Source organism: Spodoptera frugiperda, chromosome 7 (assembly GCF_023101765.2).
Source record: "Spodoptera frugiperda isolate SF20-4 chromosome 7, AGI-APGP_CSIRO_Sfru_2.0, whole genome shotgun sequence".
NCBI classification, from domain to species: Eukaryota; Metazoa; Arthropoda; class Insecta; order Lepidoptera; family Noctuidae; genus Spodoptera; species Spodoptera frugiperda.
In genome coordinates this window covers 5642794-5661568 of record NC_064218.1, presented here as the reverse complement: position 1 = coordinate 5661568, position 18775 = coordinate 5642794, and the positions used below count along the sequence as shown (strand labels likewise).

The window sequence follows — 18775 nt, the reverse complement described above, 5'->3', positions numbered from 1 at the left end:
AAAATTCTATTTAAGATTTATCTTCGTTCTTCACCCGTGATTCTTCATTTTGTCGTTTCCCTTTCCATATTTCAGCTGCGAAAACTGCGAGTGAACTTAAGGAACCAATGAATAGTATCCCAAAAGCAACGTATTCGTCCCTCAGCCTTATTTTAAAGAAAGGCCGTGGAACGCTGTGGTTGTCGTCTGTGACCAAGCTGGGAATGTCAAGCATCTGCTGGGTCCACTTGTAGTACATGCTCGGAAGACCAGATTCTTGTAGACGCTCCGTGAAGTATTGGACGTCTTCGAAGAATGGGAAGTCTAGAAAAATAAATACTCGCATTAGTTGTTGAGGTATGTTAAATTATTCTCTTAATTTGACACGCCACAGTACTTAAGTTTTTGACTGCCAATAGAAAACTGTTGAAGGCAAATCCTTCGCTAACGTCGGTCACCGGTGACCACCACGGCGTTCAAAGTGTTAAGTATGTTTTATGGGATTAGAGGGCTAACGAGTAGACGTATAATAAGATAGCAAGCAATCAGCGTTGCCCATGGATTCACAAACACATATGTAATTAATGCCAAAGGGGTACTTAATGAGTGCGTTGCTAGCCTTTTTTGGGACATTAGGGGGTGATTGCGCAGCGAAAGGAGTGAGGTGAGAAGTGGAGGGAGGGGAGAAATGTATCATTTTTGCAATGAATATCTTTCACTTAGGTACCTGATCGCGCAACGTATGACAAGTAATAAGTGTAGAAACATTCGTCCACTATGTCGATCATCGGCGTACCAAAACGGTCAGTGTAGTTCTGGAGAATCTGCATTAAGGCGTCGGATTTTCTGTCGATTGTCGCTAAGTCTGGACGATGCATGAGTGTGTCTGGAAACCACAGAAGAAACGTCACGCCTTTTATCCTCGAAGGGTAGACAGAGGTGCACATCACGGCACGTAAAGCTAGTGTACAATGTAGGTACACCGACTTTTCACCAAAAAACATATCAGGTACTAAATAGTAGTTTGCTACGATGGACCAATTTTGTATAGATGGAAATATACACAGTTTTGTCAGAGATAATGAATAAAGCGTAAGTGTAGCGTATGTAAGTCATGTTCTATTTTAAATTCTAATACTCGCCTATTTTCCCGTTGGATGTCACGAGAACGCGATCAAAGTACTCTTGTTGCAGCTTGTCCCCAGGGTTCTGTAGTTGTTTCATGAATTGTTTCATTGCAGGAGAAGTATACATGGTAGTCTTAGAAGCGTATAGATCTCGGAGCGTCCTAATTTCACGAAAATGTTTCACCGTTGTGAACACCCTGTTCATATGACCCTGAAAGAATGCGTGGATTAAGATTAGAAAACATAGAACTTATTCTTAGGTCCTCGTCTGTATGTAATTGTCTGTGCTTTGGGAGTAAAAAACGATGTTATGATTTAATTAGGTACACTTACTTGATATAGAGCTAATATCAGAATTGATCCCATTAAACACGCACTTCTTATCATCAGAAATGATTTTCTTTTCATCGGCGAATAGCCAGTCATAGTCGACAATACGCTGGTGTACAAATATCTCCAGAATGTTTCCGTCTCTGAGCCGGTCAGAGTTTTGTTGACCATCGCAGTGGCCCACAGGATGCAAGCAATGACAACTAATACCATACCTGTCAGTGCCCACAGCTCTGGCGAAAGCATATCAAACGCCCCTTGCCAAATTGGTATGATGGAAGGTTTTTTGATTAAGGCACACAATTTTTCAGTCTTGACATAATGCAGGTAATACAGATGTTCGTCGGAGTACAGTGTCAGGAATCTAGAATTGAAGGATATGTCCACCTCGTTGCGGATGATACATCCCAACACGCCACTAACGTTGCCAGGCGCTGCGTACCCGTAGTTGTCGCAGTTTTCATTTTCCGGCATGGTCAGATTAAACCTCAGATGTGTGAGGATGTCGTGCATCACCATTCCGTCTACGCCGCAGTGGCCGCCAGTTAACTTCAAATTGAAACACGAGTCATAGTAGCGCATATTCTTACAGTCCTTCACAGATGTAGGATATCTATAAAATATACTCCCCCGCATAGGATAGTCATCAGCCAACTTCTCACCGCTCTTCCTTATAGCCAAATACGTTTTATGGGAGTTAGAATTGTTGTATAACTTAACCGATCTGTCATATAAACCCTTAGATGAAGGCCGCTTTCCGTGGTAAAGAAGGATTTTTTGTTTGCATGTGAAAGGAAATAATATAGCAACACGCATGATTTGAAACCTATGCCACAGAACATTCATCATTCTCTCGAGCAATGACAAGTTCTTCGTATCCATTGTGCCATTCTCGCATTTGAACTTGTCTCCAGTGATGACAATGTACAGTATAGACCACCTGGATCTAAAGAAGAACTTCCAAAGCGAAGAGTCCATCATCGCTGGTGTTAAATATTTTGTCATGATTATCACATTGGGGTTATCACTGGTTTTTATAAAGTTTCTTGTGACATTGACTCTAATGTCTATTTTTGTGCCGTAGATGCTTATTAAGACCCGCGAGAGATCAGAAAGACTGTTTTTCAAGATACATGTCTTTAGTTCTGGTTGGCCGTGGATGTCCATATCGAAGAACACTGTCTGCGAGTAATATTCAACTGGTAATAGTATGTTGTTACAATCTACTTCAACTGGTAAGAGTTCGTGATTGAGAGAGATAGAGATCGCGAGAAAGGTGGTCATCATGAAGAGGATTGAAGTCTTCATTTTGACTGCTATTTATCTGCACTTCGCTGTAAAACTAGATACTTGTAACCATTGCAAGTTAAGCTGTTCTATTTCGTAAAGTATTTGGTAACGAGTGACAGGAATCTTAATGTACTTGTATAGGTACTTGATGATTACTTTTCGGTGTAAACATAAATCACCAGAAAATGTTTGCTTAGTCCATCTGATAAAGTGCCATTACGATTATTAAGGTTGAAGATTTTCATATTGATGATGACATTCTTGGACAAAAGATATTTGATTTGTCGGCAATCACAAACACAATCTCGTAATCGGTCCTCGAGACGTCAAATTGTGATATGTAATAATTTCTAGATCAATTTTAAATGAGCCTTTAACACGCGACCATTTACTTTTAGGTGGCTAGGTAGACAAGTATTGTAAATGTAGGTACCTAGGTACATAGTAAATACATTTAAAATGCTTTTTAATTTATTTGACATGATTTCTGAATATTCGTTGATACCTCCTTACCTACTACCTAATTTGAAGATCCCGGATTAGCCTCTGATTTTGAAATTGTATGCCATAAAAAGTTATTTTTTTTATTTTCCAGGTGTTTTTGTTGGAAGGCTGTCATCTTTAGATAATATATCACATAACATTATTTTATTAGGGATTGATTTGCATTTTGTTCAGGACATGTAAGTGACTAAATTCCTTCTTGCTATGTTTCTCATTTCAGATTATTTTATATCTATGCTTCAGATCATGCATTATTAGATTAAAAACGAACGTCGGTTACATTGGCTGTCTAGATAAGTAACGTATGCGTCTGCTGCAACTCTGCAAGGTTCGGAGGCAAAAAGTTATCCCCCCCCTTATTTCATCCAATCTATTTTAGTCACATTTTTATAATTTTTGCTCTAGTATTTGCTTTCAACTTGTTGTTTGGGTGCTACGTACTCGGTACTTCAAATAAAGTTCAACTTTATCGCCGTTTGAAGATTATAGGTTCTTTACTTTTTTAATATTCTAATATTATAGGCGGGCAATGCAACTGTGACTGCTCTGGTGTTGCGGGTGTCCATGGGCGGCACTGATCGCTTACCAGGTGACCCGTCTGCTCGTTTACACCCTATTCCATAAAATAATACGACTGTAATTAAAATTAGTTTGCCAGGTGGTTTCAACAAGATGATAAGGTTCAATAAAACACTAATTGCATTCCAATCGTTTTATAATTAAAACATACATTGCATTTGACTAAATTGTACACAAAGTGCTATCTATGTATATAAGTACATAAATCTTGTTACTACTAAACTACTAACTTAATTAAAGTAAATATATCTAAGTATCTACGGATACTGGTTTCAATTTCAATGAAATCTATTAAGTGTAGTAGATTCATTCATATTTCTACGAATAGTTTTACGTTTTCCATTCCACATTTCAACTATGAATAAAGCTATAGAACTCATTATACCGAGACCTAATATAGCGAATGCAACACTTTGATCAATCAACTGTATTTTCGAGAAGGGTCGTGTCTGGCTGCGGTAGTCTGGCACAGAGCTTGGGATGTCCAGCATCTGCTGGGTCCACTTGTAGTACATCGCCGGGAGACCTGCTTCTTGCAGATGCTGCATAAACCTTTGTACGGTTTCGAAAAATGGAAAATCTGAAACAGAAAATGTTACTGTGTTAGAAACAATGTTCCTTTTCCTTAGACTACGTTTTATTTTATTTACAACATTACATGTTACCTGATCGTGCAATATAAGACACGTAATAGGTTTTGAAACATTCTTCCAATATGTCTATAAGAGGCATGCCATAAGAATCTGAGTAGTTTTTCAGAATTTCCATTTCAGCGTCAGATTTTCTATCTATTGTGGCTAGGTGTGGATTCTCCAGAAGTTTTCCTGCAAATATATTATTGTTTTGATTATGTTCATAAATTATAGTCGGAGTATAGTTCAGGACTGTCATCCCACTCACCGAGTCGTTCCCCAGTAGTCAAAGATGCCTTATTGAAGAATTCGCTCTGCAGTTCGTTATCTGGATTCTGTAATTGCCTCATGAATTCTCTCATTGTAGGAGAAGTATATAAACTTGCTCCAGAACAGTATAGGTCTTGTAGAGTTTTCAGTTGAGGAAAATGTTTCATTGTTGTGTACACTCTGCTCATGTGACTCTGAAATACAAATCATTTATGAGACATGTAATGCTTTTAGTAACATAGCTGATTAGTGTTCAAACACTAGGAAAATATGTTTTTATATATGTGTGAGTTCACTCACTTACCTGATAAACAGCTAAAAATAAAATAGACCCCATTAAGCACGCGCTTCTAATCATAAGATACGTTTTGGTTTTCATCGGTGAATATCCGATCATCGTTGATATCACACTAGAGTACAGATAGCTCCAGAATGTCTCCGTCTCTGAGCCAGTTATCGTTTTATTTACCAGTGCAGTGGCCCACAGGATACAAGCTATCACCACTAACACCACTCCCGTCAGTGTCCACATCTCCGTAGAAAAAAAATTATACACTCCTTGCCAAAGTGGTATTACGTCAGGTCTCTTTGTTAAAGCACATAACGTATCGATCGTAACGTAATGCAGATAATAAATATGTTCATCCGAGTACATCGTCATGAATCTAGAATTGAACGATATATCCACTTCATTGCGGATGATGCATCCAAGCACACCACTCACGTTACCAGGCAGGGCATACCCGTAATTTCCACAAGATGGATTTTCTGGGACGGTAAGATTGAATTTTAAATAAGTGAGAATGTCATGCATCACCATCCCATCCAAACCACAGTATCCGAGCGTCAAATTCAAATTAAAATGCACATAGTAGTGCATATTGTCACAAAATTTGATTGATGTAGGAATTCTGTGGAATATACCTCCTTGCATGGGATAGTCGTTTATCAATCCGTCACCACTTTCCTTAATAGCTAAATGCGTGTCATGGTTATTCGAATTATTGAATACTTTAATAGATCTATCATATAAAATATCAGAGGATGGTCGTTTGCCGTGATACAGGATGATTTTCTGTTTACACGCGTTAGGAAATAACACAGCAACACGCATTATTTGTAATTTGTGCCATAGATTGTTCATAGCTTTCTCGAGAATTTGGAAATCCTTTGTTTCCATTGTGCCATTAGTACACTTGTACTTTTCTTTGCCAGTGACGATCACATAAAGTACAGACCATTTGGATTTAGAGAAGAATTTCCACACTGGAGAGTCTTTTACCTTCCTTGTCAAATATTTCGTCATGATCAGCACGTTGGGATTATCATTGGTTCTAATAAAAGTTCTTGTTACGTTGAGTCCTATGTCTATGTCTCTACCAAACACGTTTAGTAAGATCACAGTGTGATCAGTGAGACATTCTTTCAGGATACATGTTTTTAGCTCCGGTTCACCGAATACATCCATATCGAAAAGCACTGTTTGTGAATAATTTTCAATCGGGATTACTATATTGCATTTCCTTTCAAATGGAACGAGTTTAGGATTGGGTTCAGAGAAAGAGATTGCGAAAAAGATCGACATCATGAGCAGTATAAAGGTCTTCATTTTCACTGCAAAAATTGTCTACTTATTCGGTATTTCGGTATTCGGTAAAATATGATTCTTATTCGGTTAAATCTTCTTTATTAAACATAACTAAAAAGAGTTAGGACGACTTTCTGGCTTTAATATACACGAGTTTCTATTGATCATTATCAAGTGTCACACAAAAATCACTTGGAACATGTTTGGCAAGTCCATCTACCTGATAACATTGGAGCTGTCAAGAAACATATTAAAAGTTAAAGAATCCAGTGTAGGTACACACTTTAGTAATCACTTCTTAGGACATATATTTGATGTTCCATTTTATGAATATAGGTAGATACATATTAATCTTTTTTAAGGTGTTTTTCCTACAAATTCTGGTTCTATCATTATTCGACAGCATTAGATCAATCCATTACGTACTACAAAAGAACATTAGATATATAGGTATAGGTAACTATCTCCGTATTTCACAATATTAAACACAATGAAGTTGAAAAAACATTTACTTTTTATGTTAAAAGCCAAGATTTACACTCCATATAGATTTACAAATTAGCGTGTTGTTAAATCAATAGTGTACTATGGTATATAAAGTATCTTCGCTGTAAATTGTAATACCATTGTTAAGAACAAGCCGGGAATGGCAAAACTCTTAATATTCTTGATATTTGTGACAATATTGGCGATTGCGAGTGGAAGAAGTTCGGATGGACTGCTGCTTAATCCAGAATTTTTGAAGAGTGCTATAGAAATTCGGGTTGGAAACGACTACATGGATTACAGTCCCTACCATTCGTTTTTGTTGAGAGAAGTGGCTGAAATACCCGTCACTCCTGGCAGTATATTGGATATAATGGAAAGTCATGTTTAAAGTGAGGACTTTTAAGATACAGAAAAATGAAGAGAAAAAGACTTTTTCATGATCGTGTGAGCTTAAATAGGACTGCCCTCATATCACGTCGAAACCGCAACGTTTTTTGATGCATTGCTATTGTTTTAGTTTACCTATTTATTTCTAATTGTATGTAGTTCAATGTAATATTTCCTCCTTTTTGTTGTAAATTGTATCTTTGTGTTAGTAAAATTATTACTTAAGTGACGATGTTATTATACAAAACAATGTTTGTAACCAACTGAGTAATTTTAAAGTATTGTTAAGATAATAAAGACATTCAATTTGACATGTTGTATGATTGATTCTCTGTAGTTTCCAATTCATTATGGTGCCACCTAGATGATTAATGCTTTTATATTAGCTTCTATACTTTTAGTCATTTTAATGAAATTACAATTTATGAAACTGGTATTTTTCACACGCTGTATTTTCAATCACGCTAAAACTACTGAAAGGATTTTGATGAAATTTGGTATACAGACAGGGTATGAGTGGACTTGGGTGATAGGATACCCTTTTTATCCCATGGGAACGTAGCCGAAGCCGCTGGCAGAAGCTAGTACATATATTATATACACACATAAACTCATCTTTTTCTTCTATAGAGGTACGCAGAGTAACCCATAGAAAGCGGATTAATTTGATAATAAAATTGTTATTGTACGAATACTTTTTCTTACTTATTTTATGGTTGGAAAGCTGTTTGCTAATAAATATGTCGCACGTTCTCCATCAGACCACCACAGATGAGTAAAATAATTATTTAAAAGTTAGACGAGAAATGCAACAAATGTTCATAATTTACAAGATTATTCACGGTCATATTGACGCTCCTAAACTGCATAACGAGTTCCTTCAAATTTTTGCTCCAGACAATTACTGTCGCAACAGAAAGCACCAGTTGTTCGCTATACCATCTTGCAGAACAGTCAGTAGAGCTAAGTCTCCTTTACCGCGCAGTATGAAACTTTTAAACCGATTCTTGGATTCAAAGCTAAAGTATAGTAACCTAACCAAATAAGGCCTATGCCCCAATAAAGCCTATTTTGAAAATTTCCCTCTTCCCGATTTCAAATGGTCGCCAAAGTTTGTAAAAGTGTGTATGCACATTACTTAACTAATTTGAGCACGGCAAGCAACCCGTGCTGCGATTATGTTGGAACCTACAGTCGAAAACAATCACGACGTGGAGCGCACTTTAGTTTTTATAAAATTCGAGTAGCGTAAACTGTTAGTATTTTTATATTTATCAGTATACGACGTGCCGTGTTTTGTCTGTATGACAATTATACATTTAGCCATCTCCTCACATAAGTGAAATAGCTATAATATCGGTGTATTTCATATAATCGTTGTTTTGTTTACCTATGTGCTATGCCCTAATAAAGCCTACAAAAAAAACGTGTAGGCCTTATTACGGCATAGTCGTTTTTCAGTAATTTCATAGAAAACGGATTACCAGCTTATGTTAAAAGGAAAGCCAATGGATTTTGCAAAAGATGGAAATCGCTGTTAAAATGGTAGAAAGGGGTAAACGGGGTGAATAGATACAGAAAAGGGGTGAATGGATATCGGGAAATTCTTCATAGTATCTATTCAAACCTTGAAATCTGTTCATCCTGTTTTACCTGGTATGCTGTTGCAGCCAGAAGAAGAAGAAGTACGCACCATATAAAGAGTGGTTTCCACTACTCAAAAGCTAGGTCGGTGGCTAAATTGGCTACAGAACAAGAAGTTGTTCTCATTCGTTTGACTGATGCTGGGGTACCGATGAGTTCAAAGATGTTACATGGGTATTGCATGATGAGAAACTCATAAAGTCTGATCTCTAATAACCAAAAGTCATTAATAAGATCTCATTAGATTTAATAAAAGAAGTGACAAAGTTTTGTATTAATTAATAGGTTGAATATTTACTTGTTTTTATTTAGGCCTTATTGAGACATAGGGTTCCCAATAAGGCCAAAGTGACCTTTGAGCTATTTGTGTTAATAAAAGTGTATTTCTTGTTTTTAAAGCCATTTTGTTTTGAATATTACAAAGTTTATTAAATAAATATAAGATTTTGAAATTATCAGCGCATTTTCATTTTAAACCTACGAGCTAGGCGGTAATAAAAATAAGGTAGGCCTTATTTGGTTAGGTTACGATAAGATTATTTTTGTCGGAATGTTTGAAGTTTTGCGAAAGAGATGGCTGAATGAATATTAATATTAATTGTCTAAATTTTAAATATCTTTACTTCTTCTATTGTAAGGAATTGAGTAGTGTCATTGGCTTTTACCGTTCTATTCAAATAAATAAATAAATAAATAAATTGTTTTACATTTTTTTTGATGTGCTACATATGCCATCAAAATAATAAAGTAAAATTCATGATGAATTGGTGTTTGTGTTACTCTAAATTATTGATGTAATTCACGTGCCTAAAATATGGTGCTGCGTAGCATCAATGGCACGTGTTACAAGGGTTGGCCATGCCTGTTCTAGTGCCTTCAATCAGTCACATCAGAGAGCCAATCACTTTTTTTCTTAAGGGAGAGATCATCCCATGGCAAGGGAAAAGCCATTGGACGGCGGCTTGTCAGATTCTTACTGATTAAAAACCACTCCGTTTCTACTCCTGCCCATCGAGTCTCGGTAAGCCCGCTAAGTAGTCCGTAGCTTCGGATCAGGCATCACCCAAACTGGGCCCCATCTGTGGTGGTCTGATGGCCTTTTGAGGCGCGCACGGAACGCGACGCAGGGCAGATCGCCACCGTTCTGTTCCACCGTGTCTTCCGGGACGAACCAATCACTTTGGCGATGTTTTTTAGGACATTTTGGTCAGTCCCATTGGTGATGCTTATGTTCATTTTTAGCAGTTTGTGTATATAGGTATAAACGGGCTGATATGGATGATGATGAGTAGATAGAAACTAGTATAGTACTAGGAACTCCTAATACTACATAGTCCTAAAACTTCTAATTGTAATCTAAATGTAGTAGTAGTTACTAGCTAACTCATGTATTTGGTAATACTACTTCTGGTAGTAGTTCAAATAATTAATTTTCAAAGATGCTTTGACCCGAAGAATCCACCAACTTCTTGGTCGTCTATTGATGCTATAGTAGCTATAGCTAACTACAGAGGAGTAATATTTATACACTAAACTTATGGTTTGCCAGAGATCTAAACAAGATCTATTCAATGGTTTTTATTTAGATTTGTGAACATATTAAATTTGGAATCCTTCTTTAAACATCTATCATGATTACCATAAAATTAAATAAATTGGGAATAAAAGTGAAGCAACAAACACATTCAAATACAAAAATACTTTTATTTCATATAAAAAATATAATACAATAGATAATTGGACATAATATTACGTAAAATTCAGTGTCAGTTTGTGAATTCCAAAATTATTTAAGGTACAATAAGTTGCCAATAGGGACATTGCCGATCAATAAATAGTCACGTTACAAAACGCACTACAAAATTACAGCAAGCCGCTAGTTGGAAGCAACCTGTTATACCATAAATAAACTATTGCTATAAAATATTTAGTTGATTAGCCTACCCAGGTGGGGAGGAACTTGATCCTACGACCGTCGAGTCCCGCCTGACCGTTGTCAAACAGGAGACCGTCGTAGTTAGCCAGCAGGTCGTTGCTTGGGTTGTCTCCACGAAGAGCGGATCTCTTCACCACCGAGTGGGCAGGCTCTTTGGTGTCAACTGCGGGTGTAGTCGCATCGTCCACGAGGGCCACCACGGCTGGTACCTCTTCGATCACCTCTATCACTTCAAGAACTGGTGTGCCATCGTCAGATGTCGCTGCGGTCGTCTCAGCCAGCTGCTCGGTAGTCGCAGGAGCAGCGTACGCACAACTCAGTAGTGCAAGCGAGAGAAGAATAATCATTGTTGAAGCCATGATCTTGGGTGCCTCTAAGTAACTTCTCCGCGATGATTTGGGAATAATTCCCAGTTGATTGTATACGTTGAGCGTCTTCCGATGCTTACTTGTGTTTATGATTTTTCAGCCTGCATTCTGGTTATATACTATTAATGAAAAGGTGCTAACAAAAATTATCCAGAAATGGGCATCATTGACGCGTATCGTACCTGTGTTGTTAATAGGAGGAGCAAATATTCTCAATAACATAATGGCCATGAATACCCATTGTTGTGCACTATATTGAAAACCGATGACAAACATTTGGTTTGCTTTAGTGATTTGTGAGTAAAAACGCATTTTGTAACGTGACACGCGCATCCTTCCGATTAATGATGAGTAAGGCTGAATGACTTGTTATATTTACTCAAGTCTTCTTATTGCATTGTAATCTGTGTAAATCAATAGTAATATATAGTTTCTGATAAAAAATATTGAATCATATTTGTATACTTTGAAATTGATTCACGCTACCGTAAATATGATTGGGTGTTTATCTGTTCTTAGAATATGTTGTTATTTCAATGTTATTTTATTTATTTATTCGATTATGGGATGATACTTATTAGTAGTTTTTTATAAAAATTAACTGTTCCTTTTGGATTAGCTGTTGATGCTAGTTGTTGTTTAGACATAATTGCATTCTTTAGTGTAGATTGCAATTTAAGTTTCTACTTGTCCTCCATGGACAAGTAACGTATGGGTACATTGGTACAGTATAGCCAATTGTGATGTTAAAATCTCACCTTAACTACGTAATGAGATACCTAGAGACTTTAATAAGATATTGTATTTAATTTAGGTAATAGAACCTAAGTATTGTATATCAACATAATCCTATCTGCCAAATTGAAAATTAACTAAGGTTTAATAGATTGTAGTAGGTTGATCTGATGCTTGAGGCAAAGTCAGGCGTCCACGTTCATGGGTTGCACTGGTCATTTGTATTACTTACTTACTACATGCTAGATCGTCTCCTAATTGTGTATCGGTTACATGCTTGATTAAAACCCATTAAGTAAAGGCAGAAGGTCTAGACTGTCAATAACTACGATTTTCTTACATAATTCCTTGACTTCTATAACATTAATGCATCTGGTCATACACACATTAAGATTACTGTTAACTGATTATGTTAACTGCACATCTACCTAGAAAATCTCATTAATGAAGTCAACATTGGCTATTATATTCCCTAGCAAAGTTACCACTCACTTTCCTTTCCTATGGTTCTGTCTCTCTCGTTACCTCCAAATCCTTTTATTGCGACCATATTTTTTACCGCAAAGTTCATCATCAAAGATTTCATCTTAGATCAAAGCCTTTAAGTGCCATCAGACTCTAGATAGACAGATATCTAGATTGCATATAGATGGTGCATACTCAAACATCAGGTTTATTAAAAGTATTTTAGATGCTAGGCATGTTAGGACTAGCTAGCTGCTAGCATCCTTTCGAGGGTTTTGCTACATTTATCAAAATTGTAACATGTCGAAATCAATTTATTTAACTAGAGTATAACACACATTAGCGTACAACATAACCAGAGCGTAAGGATAATAAGGTAATATGGAATCTGGCCAGTATTTTTTGAAGTTTCTTTGTAAAGTTTTTACAAATAAGTACTTATAGGTAAATAACTAAAGGTGTATCAAAGTTAACAAATAAGTTATGTTTACGACTTGTTTCAAATGTACCTACGTGTGAACTTGCTTTGTTGCTCTTTATTTTTATCAGTTATCAGTATCGTTTGGCGTCTCGTTAGCATGTTGTCCAGAGCCAAGGCTCATAATGAAAGGATCACTAACGTGTGTTTTCAGCTCCGTTGTTGTGTGATCGTGCGTCAGTACTGTTCTAAAAATAATAGCGCGCATTATCTGAGTGTGCACTTTCAATAAAACATAATAATTTCTGTCAGCAATAGATCCACATATAAGGTGCTTTGAAGTCAACGAAGGCACAGTTCACATTTAAGTTAATCCAAGAGCAAGATAGGATCTTTCGGAAATGCATTCGACACTATTTTTCGTCGCGTCGCTGGCGCTGCTGGCGCTCTGCGTGTGCGCACCCGCCGATCAGGATGTGATCCAGCACATCCCGCTAAAACCCGAACAAACACCATCAGTTACAGGAAAAGACGATGCGGTATCTGGTGCTTCGGGAAAGGTTGTTGGTGCGTCTGAGCACGCGCCGCAGAGAGCTCGCCGTGACCTCGCCGGCCAGGAGAGCGACCTGCTGCCCGCCATCAACGATGTGGACGTCTCACCCTTCGGAGAAACATCGCAACTCGAGGGCCGCGGCCGCATCAGGGTACTGCCTGCATACCTCGGTTAAATAAACAAATCGCCTGCAGATGACACTACCACCACATCGGAATGATCAAGTTTACAGTATTTTATTTAAGGTTGTATAAATGTATCATAATTATAGGACTATAAACAAGCTTTTTGTTTACAAATGTGCCTTACATTTTGTATGTACATTTTAGTTTAGATTCTATCAATAAAGATTAGTTAAGAATGAATGTCTGTTTTTTATTATATTCCTGGTATTTAAATGATATAGGTACCTTCTAGTCATTTAACAATGAAGTGGTAATGTTCAAAGTTAATTAATAAAATTATCACGAAGCCACTAAGTTACTGTTAGAACTATAAAATGCAAGACTTCCTGTTGAAGGTGTCTAATTATTATTACCCTTGCTTTCATAATGTTAATAATTTCAGTAACGTTAGTTGTGAGTGTGGCCAACATAGTTTTATCTTTAAGTGTTCTAGAAACCAATAATGAACAAGATATTTCAAATATGACTGTATTTGAGAATGGCAGTAAAATATCTGAAAATGAAAATGCAGAATTGGTTACTAAAAGAGATATAAATGAAGAAGACGATAATATAAGTGATCTGAATGATAATGATAAAGAAATATTCGAAGCCGCAGAGAGCAGCAACTTAGTCTATCGACCACTCTTTGTATACAGGAAGATACAACACAGTAAACGAAGAATCACCATGTTTAATTCGTTCGCTGGATAGCTTATAAGGTAAATTAGGAGTTTTAGAAATACTATAACCTCGTTATTTTCCAAGCAATAAAATGCTTTCCCAATTAAGTTAGTTAAAACTAACAAGTCAATAAAATAATAACGATCAAGTGACTAATTGAAAACAGAACAATATTGCCATTTAGTTCATTCTTTGCAGCTGCAGAAGTAAGGAACATGGTTTTGTTTCGAATTTGGGCCGTGATTTTATTACTATTTGTAAGTTGTTTTAACGTTGTACTCGGTAGATATACTCGTATGTAGATTGGTACTTCACTACACAGTACAAATCAAAGTCGCTAGTTTTGTCTGTTTGTCTGTATGCTTAAATTTTTAAAATTACGTAACGGATTTTGATGCGGTTTTTTGTAATAGGTAGAGTGATTCAAGAGGAAGGTTTATATGCATAATATATTACCATTGCGCCCATGTGAAGCTGGGGCGGGTCGCTAGTTATTTATAATACTCAATTTAACTTATTCCTTTTAGGTTCCTGATTCGTACGAAGGAATATCGCCAGTGCATGATTTCAAGGAAAAGCTTGCTAACAGTCCCAAAGGGTTTACTGACAGATTCTTATTGACTTCTCCTCACAATGCTTTGAAACATCTTGATAATTCTATACTAAAAGCAACTAAAAATGTTACCCAAAACCCAGAAATGGATGACAATCTTTACCAAATTGCAAAGGACATGGTTTCCGCTATACTATCAAAGCTAGAAATACAGGATAAAATAACCAGGATTACCAGGGAGGCGTTAGAAGCTCCCGGTAAAAATAAAGGGATAACTGCTATAGAAACTAGACGTATTCTGGACTATATTTCTAGGACATTGTCCGGGCATATACTTAGTATAACCAGAGCTTCTACTGAACCAGAACTACATCGATTGGTATACGGGCTAGCTCAGATTGCAGCAGAAGTGTCAATTGTATCAGCGTTGAAAGATATTACGTACCCTGCAGCGTTATCTAAAAAGCAGTCTGTTGATTTATCTCTACGTCGAAAAAGGGCAATATCCAGTGGAACAGAAAATGCACTAGCAACACCACCTCCGGCTGCTGCAGTTTCAGCTACTAACGCAACCCCGAATAAAAGTGTCAGTAATACTACTGATACTTCATCTATGATACCTTCACCATATTCAGTTCTTTTCAAGAGTGACAAAAAACCTGTTCATGTCCTTAACACTAAACCAAATAAACCTATTTCGATGAAAGGATTTTTGAATCAAACTGTCTTAGATATGGAAAACAAAGAACAAGAAAATAATTACACAGATCCCATTGTTATGGAGAAATCAATAAATGGAACTCATTATGTGAAAGAATCACAAACATTAGACACCCAAGAATTTAGTGCTCCCGGTCTGATTGATGACTGGATGGATAACAAGGAAACTGTTTATAAGCCAATCAATCCTGAAGTTGTTGCTGACATGGAAATAGATCAGCCTGAATTTGAAGATGAAAATGGTAATGACAAGAGAACGAAACAAAAACAAGAGAGGCTTGAAGTGAAAGCCAAGAAAGCTATATTATATGCCGGTGATGTGGCGTACTTAACTGCAGCAAGCGTTGTTGCTCTTAGACGAGCTTTGACTGCGTCTATTGAAGTACAGATGTCCGTGCGGTACGCGAAAAATGGTATGTCGAATCATCAGGAGTTAATGATGAACTTGGCAAAGACAGCTGCTCAACAAGCAGGAAAACAGGCGAAGAGCGCTACTTCCAAATCTTTGGCTTGTGAACGAGTAATAAAGTTGGCACTCAAGTATACGGCGCAATCACATGGAGCCAATTTGAACCACGTTGCAAACAGAATTGTAATGGATACTTTATCACTGGCTACACTGGCGAAATCTATGGCATTTGTCTCTTCTGATATAGCAATCAATTCGTTGTATCAAGCTACTGATGTGAAACCACCTACGTAAAATAAAATGCAAATCATAACACTACTTACTAATAATCTTCATCTCATACAAACAGTTGGGTTACTTAATGTAAAATTGTAATTTCAATGTTAAATGCTCTAATAAATGAAACAGTAAACTTCGAAATGAATGATTTATTTTTTTAAAAGATTACATTGATTTTAAATTTTGGTTACATTATAATTAACTTAAATTTTAAAAAAGTTAATAAGTCTTACTTGTGCTGAATATACTTAGTAATGAGCAGGATAATCCTATTGATTCTAACTATACTACCAGGAAATCAGTCTTCAAGTTAGAACGTTCAGGGTTCGGAGATCTTAGTAAATCTTCAAACTTGAGTGGTTCTGGTTCCACTGGCACCACTCCAGCGGCTATGTCACCTCCGAAGGCCTTTCGTTCTTCCACCGGGATGGAGTAACATAACCCGAAGAGAACGGTGATTATTACTAGTTTTGCAATCTGTGAAAGATAAATTGGATGTTAAGTATATGTATAGAACTAGCAAACCCGGCGAATTCCGTTTCGCCACCAGTGATTATCCCGGTTTTCCTGCTTTTCTCTTATTTTTTTCCTGAATTTTCTTTGCTAAAAACCTCATGAAGCGGAAATCGGTGCGTGAGTTCTGGAGTTATAGCGTCAGGAAGGAAAACCTGACTTATTTTTATATACTGTACTAGCTCACCAGGCAAACGTTGTTTTGCCTTCCCAATGTTATATCTATACATATAATAAAATATTAAATACTAGCTGACCCAGCGAACTTCGTACCGCTTTCGCGTAGCAATGATGCTCTACTTTATTTTGTATAGCTGAGTTATGTATGAGTCCCTATTCAATTTGAATTGGAATCTATAAATATCCTCCATTTAAAAATGAATCAATAACTTCCTGATCTCACTATACCTCAAAAGGGCTTTATGAATTTAAAAAAAAAAAACAAAATATATTTTCATAATAGTGTTTATTTCATAGGATTCAATCATTTCACTGTCCTGCAGGCGCCTTATCGGCTCTGATGACAATTTTGTGATTATCTGATGGCATGCGGTCTAATGCATTTGTGAATGTCTAATGCATCGGTCTAATGCAACTAATTCATTGTGTTGAAGGAAAAATGTTTGAAGTTGTTCATCACAATGGATCTCTTTACTGAGTTGTTGTGTGCGCAACGCTGATCGACTTTTCTTGCTGAATTGTCCATAAAATATATTTGCAAAAATGTATAGTCTTCAATAGGCACTGGCAATAAGGAACCTGTTTGATGATATATTTGAATCCCTGAATCTGCAAGAATATAAATATGTATACAGGCAATTGTATAGCAAATTGTACCACCATGTGGCTCGCAAAATACTGCCACAATCTATACTTTACATCATTTCAAATTAAAACTACTTTTAACCTCGACATTAAACAGCCTACCACGGCAGCTTTAGGTAGTAGGCTTTACCAAGAACATCTTGCTCATGCCACTATAAAATACAACATGTTATAAATGTTGCTGATTAAGTCTTCGGATTATAGACTATTATTAGTAATTTGATTTATTGTTTACAAAATAAACACATCACTGACTCGACATATTTTGCACCAGCTACATGGTTTTAAAACTAAAAAACAACGTTTGCCATTATACTTACTTGCTAAAAGTGGGCAAAAAATTGTCTCGTATAACTTTTGTTGCCCCGAATGATGTCATTTGAAAGCAATTATTGTACTGCTGGATATGAGTCAAAAAATGAACCAATGAATGTAGTGGCTCTGGTGGCGGTACCAATGGCGTCAATTTGACTTGGCCGCTGGCGCAACACAATCCAGAGGCTTAATTTTTTAATTTCAATCCCAATGTGGACACACAATGTTCATTAGTCCAATAGCAACAATTTGCTCTGAACTGTAATCAATTGCCACATTATAACTGAATGCAGCTTTGTGGGGATTAAACACAACATTTCTATCTTGATATCGATTCAGTTCAAGTTCATTTCGCGCTTCGCGATGCTCATCAGTTTGATTTGCTCTTATATTTCTTTGACTTGCCGTATTTCGAGTTCTGCGGCCTAAGCTTGTACGTCTGGTTGGTAGCATTGTTAAAAACGAAATTCCAACTGAAAATAAAAAGCTCTCATAGATTTTCTGCGTAACCGTGTATACCAAATTGAAGTATTGTGTAGTCACCAAAAGTTACTAAAAAGCAATAATGAAGATGTGAACTTACTTTGATTAACAAACACTTATTAGCAAATAAAAATCTTCTTAGTCTTTAAAACTCGAAGAAATATTAAGATAATCTCTCAGAAATATTGAAAAATATACATTTAATTTTGCATATTTTAAAAAACGCGCAATACGAATGTCAATGTCATTCACACCAATAGACTATATTGAAAGAGTATCGTTTGTTCGAAAACGTGAATAGAAACTTTAATTTACACAAAATAAATTTCTGAACACACGCGTAACTGTTGATAATTGTCATTATTTCTGAACGCACGCATAATTAATATTTGAGGAATTTCTATTAATGCTTAATGCAGTTTTCAACATTTTCAATAGACTAAAAAAAATACAGACAATTGTTTATTCACCCTTTTCATAGTTTATGCATAAATGTCAATCATTATTTACAGAATTTGAATTTAGAAACAACAAAT

General features: G+C 36.5%; 3 protein-coding genes and 1 long non-coding RNA gene across 5 annotated transcripts; 1 reads left to right on the top strand and 3 right to left on the bottom strand.

The window, feature by feature from the left end:
* Positions 1–10: 10 nt before the first annotated feature.
* LOC126910885 (uncharacterized) lies at positions 11–2744 on the bottom strand. The gene is made up of 4 exons (XM_050695086.1): positions 1440–2744; positions 1122–1317; positions 707–865; positions 11–303 (listed from the first exon to the last, which is right to left on the bottom strand). Exons 1-4 carry the CDS (start codon positions 2742–2744, stop codon positions 11–13), a joined length of 1953 nt encoding a protein of 650 aa, XP_050551043.1.
* Positions 2745–4001: 1257 nt separating this feature from the next.
* LOC118266223 (uncharacterized) lies at positions 4002–6514 on the bottom strand. Its single transcript, XM_035579620.2, has 4 exons — positions 5016–6514; positions 4710–4905; positions 4475–4633; positions 4002–4389 (listed from the first exon to the last, which is right to left on the bottom strand). The coding sequence occupies exons 1-4, from the start codon at positions 6318–6320 to the stop codon at positions 4088–4090; spliced, it is 1962 nt and encodes a 653-aa protein (XP_035435513.2). The 5' UTR covers positions 6321–6514; the 3' UTR covers positions 4002–4087.
* Positions 6515–13862: 7348 nt separating this feature from the next.
* LOC118265689 (uncharacterized) lies at positions 13863–16244 on the top strand. 2 transcript variants are annotated; one of them, XM_035578758.2, is made up of 2 exons: positions 13863–14180; positions 14670–16244. In XM_035578758.2, exon 2 carries the CDS (start codon positions 14841–14843, stop codon positions 16116–16118), a length of 1278 nt encoding a protein of 425 aa, XP_035434651.1. In that variant the 5' UTR covers positions 13863–14180; positions 14670–14840; the 3' UTR covers positions 16119–16244. The 2 variants fall into 2 exon arrangements, with proteins under 2 accessions (XP_035434651.1, XP_035434650.1); XM_035578757.2 differs by lacking the exon at positions 13863–14180 and adding an exon at positions 14242–14399.
* An 821-nt stretch (positions 16245–17065) lies between these two features.
* On the bottom strand, positions 17066–18333 carry LOC126910902 (uncharacterized). Its single transcript, XR_007705501.1, has 2 exons — positions 17762–18333; positions 17066–17405 (listed from the first exon to the last, which is right to left on the bottom strand). It is a non-coding gene; the product is annotated as an uncharacterized LOC126910902 (long non-coding RNA).
* Positions 18334–18775: the final 442 nt, after the last annotated feature.